At 44.8% G+C, this 15714-nt stretch overlaps 1 protein-coding gene across 22 annotated transcripts in view; it reads left to right on the top strand.

Moving 5' to 3' along the window:
- LOC115171500 (glycine-rich cell wall structural protein 1.8) overlaps nt 1-15258 on the top strand; it is a 28847-nt gene extending 13589 nt beyond the window's left edge. For 6 of the 22 annotated variants that reach the window (XM_029728397.1, XM_029728391.1, XM_029728399.1 and 3 more), the window contains 25 exons: nt 1971-2021; nt 2499-2543; nt 2825-2875; nt 3370-3414; nt 3564-3614; nt 3748-3795; nt 4251-4295; nt 4573-4617; nt 5156-5212; nt 7313-7369; nt 7749-8030; nt 8183-8260; nt 8505-8567; nt 8887-8925; nt 9252-9302; nt 9419-9490; nt 11845-11886; nt 12566-12721; nt 13086-13145; nt 13339-13419; nt 13631-13717; nt 13907-13939; nt 14163-14213; nt 14614-14685; nt 14862-15258. In XM_029728397.1, coding sequence (XP_029584257.1) covers nt 1971-2021; nt 2499-2543; nt 2825-2875; nt 3370-3414; nt 3564-3614; nt 3748-3795; nt 4251-4295; nt 4573-4617; nt 5156-5212; nt 7313-7369; nt 7749-8030; nt 8183-8260; nt 8505-8567; nt 8887-8925; nt 9252-9302; nt 9419-9490; nt 11845-11886; nt 12566-12721; nt 13086-13145; nt 13339-13419; nt 13631-13717; nt 13907-13939; nt 14163-14213; nt 14614-14685; nt 14862-14866 — 1667 coding nt within the window. In that variant the 3' untranslated portion in view covers nt 14867-15258. The remainder of the gene's footprint in view (nt 1-1970; nt 2022-2498; nt 2544-2824; nt 2876-3369; nt 3415-3563; nt 3615-3747; nt 3796-4250; nt 4296-4572; nt 4618-5155; nt 5213-7312; nt 7370-7748; nt 8031-8182; nt 8261-8504; nt 8568-8886; nt 8926-9251; nt 9303-9418; nt 9491-11844; nt 11887-12565; nt 12722-13085; nt 13146-13338; nt 13420-13630; nt 13718-13906; nt 13940-14162; nt 14214-14613; nt 14686-14861) is intronic. The other 16 variants (XM_029728385.1, XM_029728388.1, XM_029728386.1 and 13 more) reach the window with 16 other exon arrangements.
- The last annotated feature ends 456 nt before the right edge of the window (nt 15259-15714 follow it).

The following is a 15714-nucleotide window of genomic DNA, read 5'->3' as shown; positions in this document are numbered from 1 at the left end:
GTACCCAGGCCAGTGTGATAACACTAAATGTTGCTGCTGGCTTGGTCTGTTGTAGAACAGGGTTGAGTAAGAGTTGTCGTTGGTTCCAGGATATGGTCCAGGAGCTGGAGCACCCAGCGGTGCTAATCCCAGTGGTGCTAATCCCAGTGGTGCTAATCCCAGTGGTGCTAAACCCAGTGGTGCTATATCCAGTGGTGCTATATCCAGTGGTGCTATACCCAGTGGTGCTAATCCCAGTGGTGCTAAACCCAGTGGTGCTATATCCAGTGGTGCTATACCCAGTGGTGCTATACCCAGTGGTGCTAATCCCAGTGGTGCTAATCCCAGTGGTGCTATACCCAGTGGTGCTATACCCAGTGGTGCTATACCCAGTGGTGCTATACCCAGTGGTGCTAAACCCAGTGGTGCTATATCCAGTGGTGCTATACCCAGTGGTGCTATATCCAGTGGTGCTATATCCAGTGGTGCTATACCCAGTGGTGCTAATCCCAGTGGTGCTATACCCAGTGGTGCTATACCCAGTGGTGCTATACCCAGTGGTGCTATATCCAGTGGTGCTATACCCAGTGGTGCTATATCCAGTGGTGCTAATCCCAGTGGTGCTATACCCAGTGGTGCTATACCCAGTGGTGCTATACCCAGTGGTGCTAAACCCAGTGGTGCTAAACCCAGTGGTGCTATACCCAGTGGTGCTATATCCAGTGGTGCTATACCCAGTGGTGCTAATCCCAGTGGTGCTATACCCAGTGGTGCTATACCCAGTGGTGCTAAACCCAGTGGTGCTATACCCAGTGGTGCTAAACCCAGTGGTGCTATACCCAGTGGTGCTAATCCCAGTGGTGCTATACCCAGTGGTGCTATACCCAGTGGTGCTAAACCCAGTGGTGCTAAACCCAGTGGTGCTATACCCAGTGGTGCTAAACCCAGTGGTGCTATACCCAGTGGTGCTATACCCAGTGGTGCTAAACCCAGTGGTGATAAACCCAGCGGTGATATACCCAGCGGTGCTATACCCAGCGGTGCTATACCCAGCGGTGCTATACCCAGTGGTGCTAAACCCAGTGGTGCTATATCCAGTGGTGCTATATCCAGTGGTGCTATACCCAGTGGTGCTAATCCCAGTGGTGCTAAACCCAGTGGTGCTAATCCCAGTGGTGCTAAACCCAGTGGTGCTAAACCCAGTGGTGCTAATCCCAGTGGTGCTAATCCCAGTGGTGCTAATCCCAGTGGTGCTATATCCAGTGGTGCTATACCCAGTGGTGCTATACCCAGTGGTGCTATACCCAGTGGTGCTATACCCAGTGGTGCTATACCCAGTGGTGCTAAACCCAGTGGTGCTAAACCCAGTGGTGCTATACCCAGTGGTGCTAAACCCAGTGGTGCTAATCCCAGTGGTGATAAACCCAGCGGTGATAAACCCAGCGGTGATAAACCCAGCGGTGCTATACCCAGTGGTGCTAATCCCAGTGGTGGTAAACGCAGTGGTGCTATACCCAGTGGTGCTATATCCAGTGGTGCTATATCCAGTGGTGCTACACCCAGTGGTGCTAATCCCAGTGGTGCTAAACCCAGTGGTGCTAATCCCAGTGGTGCTAAACCCAGTGGTGCTATACCCAGTGGTGCTAATCCCAGTGGTGCTAATCCCAGTGGTGCTAATCCCAGTGGTCCTAAACCCAGTGGTGCTAAACTCAGTGGTGCTAAACTCAGTGGTGCTAAACCCAGTGGTGCTATACCCAGTGGTGCTAAACCCAGTGGTGCTAAACCCAGTGGTGCTAAACCCAGTGGTGCTAAACCTAGTGGTGCTATACCCAGTGGTGCTATACCCAGTGGTAAACCTCTGTTACCATCCCTAAATGTCAGAGTCTCTATCTCTATTGCTGTATCTTTCATGACTTCAGACAGAACTCAATAGTCATTGATAAGAGCTACAGAGCTAACTTGTATTGAATAACAGTTGTTGTGGTCTTCAGGATATGGTCCAGGAGCTGGCATTCCCAATGGTCAAGGTGCTAAACCCAATGGTAAACCATGGCTACCTTGTCTGTGTCTACGGCCCTATTCAATGTGCGTCTTTCTATCTCTAAATTGAGGTTGAGCTGAATGGTGCATGCTGTGTGGTTATGCCAATGTTTGTAGCATATTATGCTTGCATGGTCTGGTCATTTTTAGAACAGTTTTGAATAAGAGCTGTTGCTTTTAGGATATGGTCCAGGAGTTCCAAATGATCAGGGAGCCAAAGCCAATGGTAAACCTCTGATAACATGTCTGTGTCACACTCTGTCTCTCTGTATCAAAGTGGAGCTTCTTTGACTGTATGTTGCATGATATGTGCTACAAAAGTTGGTGCGATGTGACTCCTGAACGTTGAGAAGGATGAATATATTTGTGCATGGCCAGAGGGGAAAGGTCCCAGGGCAGCATGTTTTGTGCTCATGCAAGTGATTATTTACAATAAGTCAGTGTTGACAGTGTTGCGTAACAGCTGTTGTGGTCTCCAGGATATGGCCCAGGAGTCGGAGCACCCAACGGTGGTAAAATAAATGGTAAACCTCTTTCTGAGTCTTCATCAGTCTCTATTTCTCTGTCACTTTAGAGGTAAACTGGCTCCTTTCTCTTAGTCCACCAATCACTGGGTGACGCTCTTTTTCCTGGTCCTTCGAGCCAGACATTTAAGTACTCTGACCAATCCATCAGGCCAAATAAACATGTTATTACAGTGAAATGCTCTTATTATCAATAAGGTACAGAATCTCTGATGATAAAATCTACAGAGAAAACCTATGTTGAGTAACATTTATTGAGTAACAGTTGTTGTGGTCTTCAGGATATGGTCCAGGAGCAGGAGTTCCCAATGGTCAGGGTACTAAACCCAATGGTAAACCTGTGCTACCCTGTCTGTCTTCAATGTGTGTCGTCCATGTCAAAGTTGAGGTCGAGCAGGATCTTGCATGCTGTGTGATAATGTTACAGTTTGTAACATATTTTTGCATGCCTGTTGCCAGTTCATTGAGCATATTGTAGAATTTGACCGATCCATGGATGCTGGTCTGGTCAATTGTAGAACAGTGTTGAGTAAGAGTTGTTGTGGTTCCAGGATATGGTCCAGGAGCTGGAGCACCTAACGGGGCTAAAAGCAATGCTAAACCTCTGATACCCTGCCTGTCTGTGTTGCATGCTGTATGGTAATCTATCTTTAGAAGAGTATTGGTGATAAGCTCCTGAACACATCCAGCTGGTGTTTGCTAGATATTTGTGCATGGCTATAAGCTATGTGATGAAATACTAGGATCAAGGGCAAAATGTGTTGTGCAACTGGTTTTGATCAATTATCTATAAGCAGTGTTGAGTAACAGTTGTTGTTGGTTCCAGGATATGGTCCAGGAGCTGGAGTTCCCAATGGTGGTAAAATCAATGGTAAACCTAGTTTCTGAGTGTTACAGGCTCTGAATCTCTATTCATCTGACACTCTCCTGTGATAAGCTACAGAACCTCTGATGATCAGATCTACACAGCTAACTTGTGTTGAGTAACAAGTGTTGAGTAACAGTTGTTGTGGTCTCCAGGATATGGTCCAGGAGCTGGAGTTCCCAGTGATCAGGGAGCCAAAGGCAATGGTAAACCTCTGCTACCCTGTCAGTGTCTCTCTGTCAGTCTTTGTGTGTCTTGTCTGTCTGTGTCAAAGACAACATGTGTTGTGGTTTTGATTTTCTATAAGCAGTGTTGAATAACAGTTTTTGTGGTCTTCAGGATATGGTCCAGGAGCTGGAGCTCCCAATGGTGGGGCTAAAAGCAATGGTAATGCCAATTTAAATCTCTGGGTTTAAATAACTGGATGGCACTCATTATCATAACCTACAAAACTTTAGATAATAAATTCTACACCGCTAATTTGCTTTGACCCAGTGTTAAGTAATAGTTGTTGTGGTCTCCGGGATATGGTCCAGGAGTTGGAGTGTCTACTGGGCTTGGTGCTAAAAATTGTAGATTTCTGCTACTGGGTTGTTTCTGTTTCTCTGGCTAGTCTTCATCAGTGGTGATCTGCACATTGTTCTGCATGCTGGATGGCACTGCCACTGCAACAATTATGTCTTTGTCAGCTTTACAGTTAAGACCATATTGGAAGTAAGTCTCGCTTTAACCCGACAGAATGCCTGTAACTGTTCTGGAAAGGATGTAACAGAGCTTTTCAATGGTCAATTGTAAACAGTGTTGAGCAAGTAGTGTAAAGTAATCACGAGTGTGGTCTCTAGGATATGGCCCAGGAGTTCAGCAACCCAGCGGTGCTGAAAGCAATGGTAAACCTCTGATACCCTGTCTGTGTCACAGTCTGTCTCTGTCTCTGTCTCTTTCTGTATTGAAGTGGAGCTGTATATTTAGATCTTTAAAAATATATTTTTGGTGACATGAAATTTGCTGATATCCTCCCAAATGCTAGTCATCTAGTCTCTGTGATATTTTTTTGTGCATGGCTAAGAATCTATGTGTTGAATTACTAGGATAAAGAGCAGTGTGTTGTGGGAATGCAAATGGTTTTAAATAATCAGTGGTTGTAACACGTGTTGTGGTCTCCAGGATATGGTCCAGGAGCTGGAGTCCTCAATGGTGGTAAAAGCAATGGTAAACCTCTTTCTCAGTCTCTGGAACGTCACTGTGTCTGGGCACCACCCAGTGAGGGTTGGACACAGGGAGAGGTACTGTTTAAAGTGGGTCCCCTGTTAGGACAATGACACAGTAGGAGGAGACAGGGCGATATGTTTCTTATTTTAAACCACTCTCTGGGTGGTGTTGTTTTTCATGGTCCTTTGAGCCGGACACATAATATATAATAATATATGCCATTTAGCAGACACTGTTAACCAAAGCGACTTCCAGTCACGCATGCATACATTTTATAAATGGTTGGCCCCAGCGGGAATCGAACCCACAACCCTTGGTGTTGCAAGCGCTATAACAGAGGGACGCTGTTTCTATTATTATAAGCTACAGAGTTAACTTGTTTAGTGGTCTCCAGGATATGGTCCAGGTGCTGGAGTTCCCAGTGATCAGGGAGCCAAAGGCAATTGTAAATCTCTGTCTGTCCCTTTTTTCTATTTTCCTTTGTGGCTGTAATATTGTGTAGGTAGCACTGTCGAGTAACATTTGTTGTGGTCTCTAGGATATGGTCCAGGAGTGGGAGAGCCCAATGGACAGGGTGCTAAAGCAACCAAAATTGGTAACCCCATACAATCTAGCTGTCTGTGTGTTATATCCACCTGCATGTGCCAATCACTGTCGTTTGTAGCAATCACTTTGTGTCAATGGCTAAAGTGCCTTTGGAAAGTATTCAGACCCCTTGACTTTTTCCACATTTTGTTTACAGCCTTTTTCTAAAATGGATTAAATAAATAAAAAATCCTCATCAATCTACACACAATACCCAATACCGAGAACAGGTTTTTAGACACAGATCTGGGGAAGGGTACCAAAAAATGTGTGCAGCATTGAAGGTCCCCAAGAACACAGTGGCCTCCATCATTCTTAAATGGAAGAAGTTTGAAACCACCTTGTCTCTTCCTAGAGCTGCCCGCTCTACCAAACTGAGCAATCAGGGGAGAAGGACCTTGGTCAGGGAGGTGACCAAGAACCTGATGCTCACTCGGGCAGAGCTCCAGAGTTCCTCTGTGGAGATGGGAGAACCTTCCAGAAGGACAACCATCTCTGCAGCACTCCACCAATCAGGCCTTTATAGTAGAGTGGCCAGACCGAAGCCACGCCTCAGTAAAAGGCACATGACAGCCCACTTGAGTTTGCCAATAGGCACCTAAAGAACTCTCAGACCATGAGAAACAAGATTCTCTGGTCTGATGAAACCAAGATTGAACTCTTTGGCCTGAATGCCAAGCTTCACGTCTGGAGGAAACCTGGCACCATCCCTACGGTGAAGCATGGTGGTGGCAGCATCATGCTGTGGGGATGTTTTTCAGCATCAGTGACTGGGAGACTAGTCAGGATCGAGGCAAAGATGAACGGAGCAAAGTCAGAGAGATCCTTGATGAAAACCTGCTCCAGAGCTCTCAGGACCTCAGACTGGGGCGAAGGTTCACATTCCAACAGGACAATGGCCCTAAGCACACAGCCAAGACAACATAGGAGTGGCTTTGGGACAAGTCTCTGAATGTCCTTGAGCGGCCCAGCCAGAGCCCGGACTTGAACACGATCGAACATCTCTGGAGAGACCTGAAAATAGCTGTGCAGCGATGCTCCCCATCCAACCTGACAGAGCTGGAGAAGATCTGCAGGGGAGAATGGGAGAAACTCCCAAATACAGGTTTTAGCCTGTTATGAAGCTTGTATCATCATAGCCAAGAAGACGCAAGGCTGTAATCGCTGCCTAAGGTGCTTTAACAAAGTACTGAGTAAATGGTCTGAATACTTATGTAAATGTGATATTTACGTTTTTATTTTTTATAAATTAGCAAAAATGTCTAAAAACATGTTTTTACTTTGTCATTGGGCGGTATTGTGTGTAGATTGAGGAGGGGAAAAAACGATTTAATCAATTTTAGAATAAGTCTGTAACGTAACAAAATGTGGAAAATGTCAAGGGGTCTAAATACTTTCCGAAGGCACTGTATATGATAATACCCTTAATGAATGATGCACCGGACTTGTTGGCTCTATGTTCGTGTTCTAGAAGCACACTGGAAGCTTTTGATGAATCGCTTTAGGGATGGTTGACTTGAAATTTGACCTGAGTTGTAGGTTTGTCTTATTTTCACTGTGGCTTGGATTTGTGTAAACATATCTTTCTGTTTGGTCACAGTTTTGTGGTAAGCATGGATGTTGTGTGTCACAGGCTACGGCCTAATCACAGTGATATGTAATGTGCATGGATGTTGTGTGTCACAGGCTACGGCCTAATCACAGTGATATGTAATGTGCATGGATGTTGTGTGTCACAGGCTACGGCCTAATCACAGTGATATGTAATGTGCATGGATGTTGTGTGTCACAGGCTACGGCCTAATCACAGTGATATGTAATGTGCATGGATGTTGTGTGTCACAGGCTACGGCCTAATCACAGTGATATGTAATGTGCATGGATGTTGTGTGAAACAGGCTACGGCCTAATCACAGTGATATGTAATGTGTATGGATGTTGTGCTCCGCAGGCTAGGAGCCAATAGCAGTATTATGTGATGAGTGCTCGCTGTATGTTTTCCTCCACAGGTATCAGGGTCAATCACAATGCGATGAGTTTAGGGATCGTGTCGCTCAGTCTCAAGTCAATCACAGGGTTTTGTGCTGAGCTTTGTTGACTTATTCCACAGGCTACGGTGCTGGAGCTGGCAGCTATCCTGGGGCAGGAAACAACGGCTATGGAGCAGGTAATGGACCTGACACTGACAGACAGAAATCTAACCAACATCTTTTCTCCTTTCAATGGATGGCTCACTATTCTGTGGCATAAAGAAAATCATTGGAAACATTGCTAAATCTGGCACAGGTTCCATGTTGCCTCTTCACAGTACATTCTAATGCATGTTAGGTGATATAATTGAAATTATTTTAAAAGTAGATGATCGCTTGAGTAATGAATGCACCTATGCTACAGGTGTTGGACAAGGAGGATACCCCCAGAATGGAGCAGGCAAAGCTTTTCGCTTTGTCTTTCTATTTCTGTCTCTCTTTATATATCTTTGTCTCTTATATTTTTTCTATCTCAATCCATTTTTCGCTCTTTCTCGCTCTTGCTCTCTATCTCAGGTGCCAGTCTGGGACAGGGAGGATACCCCCAGGGTGGAGCAGGAGGATACCCCCAGGGTGGAGCAGGAGGATACCCCCAGGGTGGAGCAGGAGGATACCCCCAGGGTGGAGCAGGAGGATACCCCCAGGGTGGAGCAGGAGGATACCCCCAGGGTGGAGCAGGAGGATACCCCCAGGGTGGAGCAGGAGGATACCCCCAGGGTGGAGCAGGAGGATACCCCCAGGGTGGAGCAGGAGGATACCCCCAGGGTGGAGCAGGAAAACCAGGCAAAGCTGGCGGTGGTGAGCCTTTTACTTTGTCGCCATGTTTTTCTCTTTATTTCTCTCTTTCTTTCTTCTCTCTCTCTTTCTATTCAATTTTTTCTCTTTCACTCTCATTTGCCCTCTTCCTCACTCTTGCTCTCTCGCTCTCTCTCTCTCTCTCTCTTTCTCAGGTGCTAATCTGGGACAGGGAGGATATCCCCAGGGTGGAGCAGGCGGATACCCCCAGAGTGGAGCAGGCAAATCAGCGGGTAAGGCCTATTAATTATCACACTTTTGCACTCTCTAGTTTTAATTTTCTATCTTTCTTTGTTTCTCTTGCTCTCTTATTATCTCTCCCACCTTTCATTTTCTCTCTCATTTCCATTTGCCATCTTCTTCACTCGATTTTGGATCTCAGGTGCCAATCTCCTCTTTTCTCGTTATGAAATATCCCACAGTACTCTCTCTATGAATGATGTGCTGTGCTCTAATGTTTTTTGGTTGTCATCACAGGTTATGGTGATCAAATGGGAGGAGCATACCCCGGGGCTGGAGCGGGCAACGGCAATGGGAATGGTGAGTCAGCATGCTTCCCCTTGTCAAATGCTAAGGTTAAATTCCTTTATTAAGGTCAAATGCCTTAAAATATAAGTACAGTTAGAGGACACTGTAGACTGAAGTATAGAGCTGAGGTATTGACGATGAAATACGAGATTCAATAGATATGTTGGGAATGACTGAGGAGTACAGTAGCAGTGTGAAACATAGCTGACTCTAGAGACAGAAGACAACTGCACCAAAGTTGTCACTGAGAAGTGATCTTAAATGAGAGAAGACAGATCCTCAGGGTCTGTACCTCCAGGAAGTGACCTCGACTTCTTTTGTTCTCATGCAGGTGGAGGCCTACCTGGGGGGGCCAATGCAGTGCCTGCAGGTATTTGGCGTTGGCATGTCTGTCTGTCTGTCTGTCTGTCTGTCTGTCTGTCTGTCTGTCTGTCTGTCTGTCTGTCTGTGCATGGCATGCACCTGTCCTTCTCTATCTGTCTATCCTTCTGTCTGTACATGGCATGCACCTGTCCTTATCTGTTAACCTTTCTGTCCCCTGTACAGAAAGTACTGTTGTGGAAAACGTCTGCCACAACATTAAACAAGCCCACACTAAAGTTGGAAAGCTGCATGCAGTGTTGTTTGTGGACTTTGTTTGAGACTAAATGTCTGCTTTCTTGTCAAGGTTTTTAACATGCCCCCTCTTCTCCACAGGCTATGGCAATGGCTACGGTGCTGGTACTGGAGGCAATGGTTATGGAGCCGGTAGGTCTCATCATCTATAGCCTACCAACTAACATCTGTGGGTGGCTGACCAACTAACTGACCCGCTCACATACAGACATAATTCTAATTGATTGATGATTATAATTATGTTTCAGGGATTGGGTACCCAACAGTGTTAGCGGATGGTGCTGCTGGGCTGGGAGGCAAGGCAGGGAAGGGAGCAGGAGGTAACCATTCATAACCAGTAACAACTCATTCTTTTTTTTATTTCACCTTTATTTAACCAGGTAGGCCAGTTGAGAACAAGTTCTCATTTACAACTGCAACCTGGCCAAGATAGAGCAAAGCAGTGCGACACAAACATCACAGAGTTACACATGGGATAAACAAACGTACAGTCAATAACACAATAGAAAAGTCTATATACAGTGTGTGCAAATGTAGTAAGATTAGGGAGATCAGGCAATAAATAGGCCATAGGGGTAAAAAAATAATTACAATTTAGCAATTAAACACTGGAGTGATAGATGTACAGAAGATGAATGTGCAAGTAGAGATACTGGGGTGCAAAGGAGAAAGAAAAAAAATATGGGGATGAGGTAGTTGGATGGGCTATTTACAGATGGGCTATGTACAGGTGCAATGATCGGTAAGCTGCTCTGACAGCTGATGCTTAAAGTTAATGAGGGAGATATAAGTCTCCAGCTTCAGTGATTTTTGCAATTCATTCCAGTCATTGGCAGCAGAGAACTGGAAGGAGAGGCAGCCAAAGAGGAGTTGGCTTTGGGGGTGACCAGTGAAATATATATGCTGGAGTTCGTGCTACGAGTGGGTGCTGCTATGGTGAACAGTGAGCTGATATAAGGCAGGCCTTACCTAGCAAAGACTTATAGATGACCTGGAGCCAGTGGGTTTGGCGACAAATATGAAGCGTGGGCCAGCCAACGAGAGCATACAGGTCGCAGTGGTGGGTAGTATATGGGGCTTTGGTGACAAAACGGATGGCACTGTGATAGACTACATCCAATTTACTGAGTAGAGTGTCGGAGGCTATTTTGTATATGACATCGCCGAAGTCAAGGATCGGTAGGATAGTCAGTTTTACGAGGGTATGTTTGGCAGCATGAGTAATGCAAAGGATGCTTTGTTGCGAAATAGGAAGCCGATTCTAGATTTAATTTTGGATTGGAGATGCTTAATGTGAGTCTGGAAGGAGAGTTTACAGTCTAACCAGACACCTAGGTATTTATAGTTGTGCACATATTCTAAGTCAGAACTGTCCAGAGTAGTGATGCTAGACGGGCGAGCGGGTGCGGGCAGTGATTGGTTGAAGAGCATGCATTTAGTTTTGCTTGCATTTAAGAGTAGTTGGAGGCCACGGAAGGAGTGTTGTATGGCAATGAAGCTCGTCTGAAGGTTTGTTAGCACGGTGTCCAAAGAAGGGCCAGAAGTATACAGACAGAATGGTGTCATCTGCATAGAGGTGGATCAGAGAATCACCAGCAGCATAAATAATAACTCAATAATAACTCAATCTGGTAACTACTCTATTCTATGTGAACTTGACTCGCTCTCAGTAAGATGAGGAAGGTTAGTATCACTTTCTATGAGGCATATATACAAATAAGGCATTATAGTGCATTATAACATTTGCATGAGCTGTCATAACAACTCCTAATTTAGGATCTTACTTAGGCCTACTCAAAACAAATAACAATCGTTCAAAGTCTGCATTGAGAGAGGTAAGAGGTGTAATGTAACAGCGTGGATGCTAGGTGTAATGTAACAGTGTGGATGCTAGGTGTAATGTAACAGTGTGGATGCTAGGTGTAATGTAATAGTGTGGACGCTAGGTGTAATGTAACAGTGTGGACGCTAGGTGTAACGTAACAGTGTGGACGCTAGGTGTAATGTAACAGTGTGGACGCTAGGTGTAATGTAACAGTGTGGACGCTAGGTGTAATGTAACAGTGTGGACGCTAGGTGTAATGTGGTGTGGATGCTAGGTGTAACGTAACAGTGTGGACGCTAGGTGTAATGTAACAGTGTGGATGCTAGGTATAATGTAATAGTGTGGACGCTAGGTGTAATGTAACAGTGTGGACGCTAGGTGTAACGTAACAGTGTGGACGCTAGGTGTAATGTAACAGTGTGGACGCTAGGTGTAATGTAACAGTGTGGACGCTAGGTGTAATGTAACAGTGTGGACGCTAGGTGTAATGTAATAGTGTGGATGCTAGGTGTAATGTAACAGTGTGGATGCTAGGTGTAATGTAACAGTGTGGACGCTAGGTGTAATGTAACAGTGTGGATGCTAGGTGTAATGTAACAGTGTGGACGCTAGGTGTAATGTAATAGTGTGGATGCTAGGTGTAATGTAACAGTGTGGATGCTAGGTGTAGCAATTGTCACCCATTTGGAAATAACTCTGGACCATGCCAATGTTCTGCCAACCATGTCTTGTCAATATCTCCTAGTTGTCTTATGAGGGGTTTTCTTCATCACTTTAGGGGACCTCTATCTAACCACAGAGTTAACTGCCCAGGGGTTCATCGTTTGTTTTATTCCTCTGCTATTCTAGGTCTTGGCGCAGGAGGATATCCACAGGGACAGGAGAAATATGGTGAGGAAGTCACCCTGAGATGGAAGAAGAGGGGTCAAGAAGTGGATGTTTTCCCTAAAATGTCCTGTCTTGAAAAGATAGAGGGCATCAACAAGCAGGATGTACACATGGAAGGAGAATAACTTTCACCCTAATTGATGTCACTGATAACATCACACTCCAAAACATGCATGCTAACGAAAGTACTGAATCGCTCCCTGGACATGTCACAGTGTGATACCTAATCACTCACCCTAAACACTCCCAATTACCATCGGGAATGACCATCTGAAACATACCTGATCAATTAATCCATAATCATGTAATAATCCATAATCATGTGATAATCCATAAACGTGCACCATATGGATGACCCCTTTAACCAGACAGTTATGTTTGGAAAACGTCTGTTTCAGGAATGCCAGCTCATCAAAATATGCATGTTCAGCACATCATTCATGACATCATCTGAATGATTACATCTACATATGTCTTCATTCTAAAGGACACATAGCGAAACAAATTGAAGTCTCTCCATTTTATGATTACCTTCACACAATCATACACACATTCTGTGTTTCACTTCTCATCTGGCACACTCTCTATGCTCACTCTGATCAGCACTGTGTAATCTGTGTAATCCATCTCTGTTTAACTCGCGTGCCTCCTCCTTCATGCAGTACCCTGTGTGTGTCTGTAGGGGGTGCTGGCTCTGGTCCTGGTGGTGCTCTGCCTTATGGGGGCCAGCCTGTGGTCCCTGCTGGGCTGTGGCCTGATGGTGGGAAGTTGGGCGGGTACGGCCCAGAGCCCTACGGGGTTGCTCAGCCTATGGGGCTGGGACATGATACTGGCCTGGGTAAATACACTCTAAAGAGATGGGAGGGTGAACAAAGGAAGAACAAGAGAAAATAGAGGCAGAAAAAGGACTGAAAAAACTGAGTGGTCAGGAAAAATAAAGAGGTAGAGAGAGGCTGAAAAGTAGAGAGATGGAGAGAAGAGAAGGATTAGACAAAGAAAAAAGCAAGTCAGTGATGAACACTGAAGCAGCAACAGAGGGACTCAAAGGTCACTGTCAAAAACTCAAGGGTCACTGTCATTTTAAACATTTGCATACAGTTGATGCCATAATTGAGTCATATGTTTTCTATGCATTGATGTGGTCTGTGGGGTGGGAGGAGAAATGATGAGACTCTATAAGTGACCCTTGTGGTGTTCCACAGGGGGTGGAGTCAGTCAGCTTCCTTACAATGGCGCCCCAGTCAATACTGCTGGACTGGATGGTAAGAGCATTGTGTCCCAAGGATTTTTTTATATTACAATTCTTTGCTATGACTTGTGACCCTTCTTATACAGTGTGGATGTGTGAGGAAGAAAAATAAATGTTTGTGTGTGTGGTTGGGAATGTTTATGTGAGGTCTTGTTATAACAGTATTAGACACAATTAAATACACTTGTTGTAATAAACTCTCCCAGCAGGTGATGGAAGCTTCCCTTATGGTGCTCAGCAACTGGGCCTTGGTGGTGGTGATGGAGGCAAATCCTCTGGCAAATATGGTGAGACTGGTAGTGTGTGTGTGTGTGTGTGTGTGTGTGTGTGTGTGTGTGTGTGTGTGTGTGTGTGTGTGTGTGTGTGTGTGTGAGAGAGAGAGAGAAAGAGAGTATAAGAAAGAGAGACAGAGATTGTGTGTGTACTATGTGCTTGTTTGTGTGGTCATTTCTCTCTAAACCTGTCTTGCTTCTGCTGTCTCTGACTATCTCTCTAAAGGCAACGGTGGATTGCCGCAGGGTGCACAACAGGGTGCACAGCCTTATGGACCTGCGACTGGTGGTGGGAAACCACCTTGCAAAAATGGTACATCTTTGTGTACATGTCCGTTTGTCCTATATGTGTCGTCTGTCGCTATACGTATGTGTTTGTGTGTCCGTACGTCCGTCTGCTCATGTGCTATATATGATTTTGTGTGTTTTCTGTAGTATGTCTGAATGTGTTTGTCGTTGTTCCTCCTATTTACATGTGGGTACTTGTATCTTGTCGTTTCAGGAAACGGAGGGGGCTATGGAGCACAGCCAGCAGGTGATTAAACACACTCACAACCACAACCCCTACACTGCTTGCCAAGGGAAATGATGTGTGTGGTAACTGCTTAAGGTGTGAATGCATGTGGGTGAGGAAGAGCACACATTTTTCAGTGTTAGTCTGTTGTGCGTGTTCTGTGCGTGTCTTGTAAATGTCCCTTGTGTCTGTGTGTCCTGTTTGTGGTAACTATTGCTACAACTCTCATCTTGGCACTGCTTAGGCTATGGTCAAGGACAGCTGGGTGCAGGTCAGAGTGGCCCCTACAGTAACGGTAAGTTATAAAGTCACATTCCCTGACTGAAAGTCCTGCTCTCTTCTGTCAGAATAACCATATTAGTTCCTATCAGTGGAGGCTGATGAGGGGAGAACAGCTCATAGTAATGGCTGGAATGGAGTAGATCCATTCCAGCCATTATAGTAATTTTATTATAGAGAAAAAGCGGGAGATTATTGGTTGGAATGGAGTGGATGGAATGGAATGAAATGTGTTGCAGTCCATTCCATTGACTCCATTCCAGCCATTACTGTAAACCATCCTCCCCTCGCCAACCTCCACTGGTTCCTACATGTAACCAGGGATGAACATTAACACCGTTGCATTTTTGTTTGTTTTGTTGTTTTGTTGTCTGCTGAACTAACCAAACCTAAACCTCTGACTGTGTCTCCTTCAGGAGCAGGAGGGAAGGAAAGCAAATATGGTGGTGGTGGACTGACTGGATTCTTTGGAAATGGAGGATACAAAGGTGGGTGGGATGAGTGTTTGTTACTAATTTATGCTTGTCTCTGTGACTGAGCACATGAAGTCACCTTACTAGTAATTTAGATCAGAGCTTCTTGGCCTACCTTGTTTTATTGTTCTCTTTAACCAGCTGCATCACTCAAAATCATCTCTTATCTCTCTCTCTCTTTCTCTGTCCAGGTTAAGTCAATCAGCTGAGGCCTTCTTCAAGTGAATATTTGTTCCGTTCCATCATGTGTTCATTGTGATGTTTGTTGTTTGGTCTGTTGTTACATTTCTGTATTTGTCTGTTTTTTGGTTCATGGTCCTTGTCTTTTGTATTGTTGTGTGTCTGTCCCCTCTCTTCCTCTACTGTGTTTGGAGATTGTGTTGCCAGTGTGTTTGTGTTCATATCCATTTCACACTAAAGGTCAGAAAGCAACCGTATAATGTCTGTCAGTCTCCTCATTCTTTTAACCTTGGCAACAGTATGGTAAATGTACTGTACATGTGATGTGGGGGTTGAGTTTTAAGACTGAAGCTCTATGAGTTTAAATCAACACCAAATAAAATTCAAAGACCTGTTCCCAAATCCTGACACCTGAATTCTTCTGAGGTCATTATAAAGGGAGATATTCTCTGGGACATTGTGATGGATATTAAATACAGAAGATGTCATGTGTATGAAAAACTATTCCTTAGTACCTCAGTATGCTAGTGGTGTTTGTTCATGACATAGTACTTCTTATGTTACTGTATTGCTATTACTGACAATGTATCCCCAACGACCTTTATCATGTTCCACAACGGAAATAGTTTGGTCGTTATCTCAACACGCAGTTCGTTTCATTCGTCTTTTGCATGGCGTCACCTAAACTTCATCTGTGCACAGGAAACCATAGCCCTTCCTCTCAAGTAATGCAACTGTGCCTTCAAACAACTGATATCTCACATACAGTAAACGAAACCAAATGCAACAAAACATAACATAGCAATACAACACCTGACATAAAAAGAAATGACAGCTATGCACGTGCTCATCTTGCATCAACAT

This window comes from Salmo trutta, chromosome 32, assembly GCF_901001165.1.
Source record: "Salmo trutta chromosome 32, fSalTru1.1, whole genome shotgun sequence".
NCBI lineage: Eukaryota > Metazoa > Chordata > Actinopteri > Salmoniformes > Salmonidae > Salmo > Salmo trutta.
This window is presented reverse-complemented; position numbering and strand designations above follow the sequence as displayed.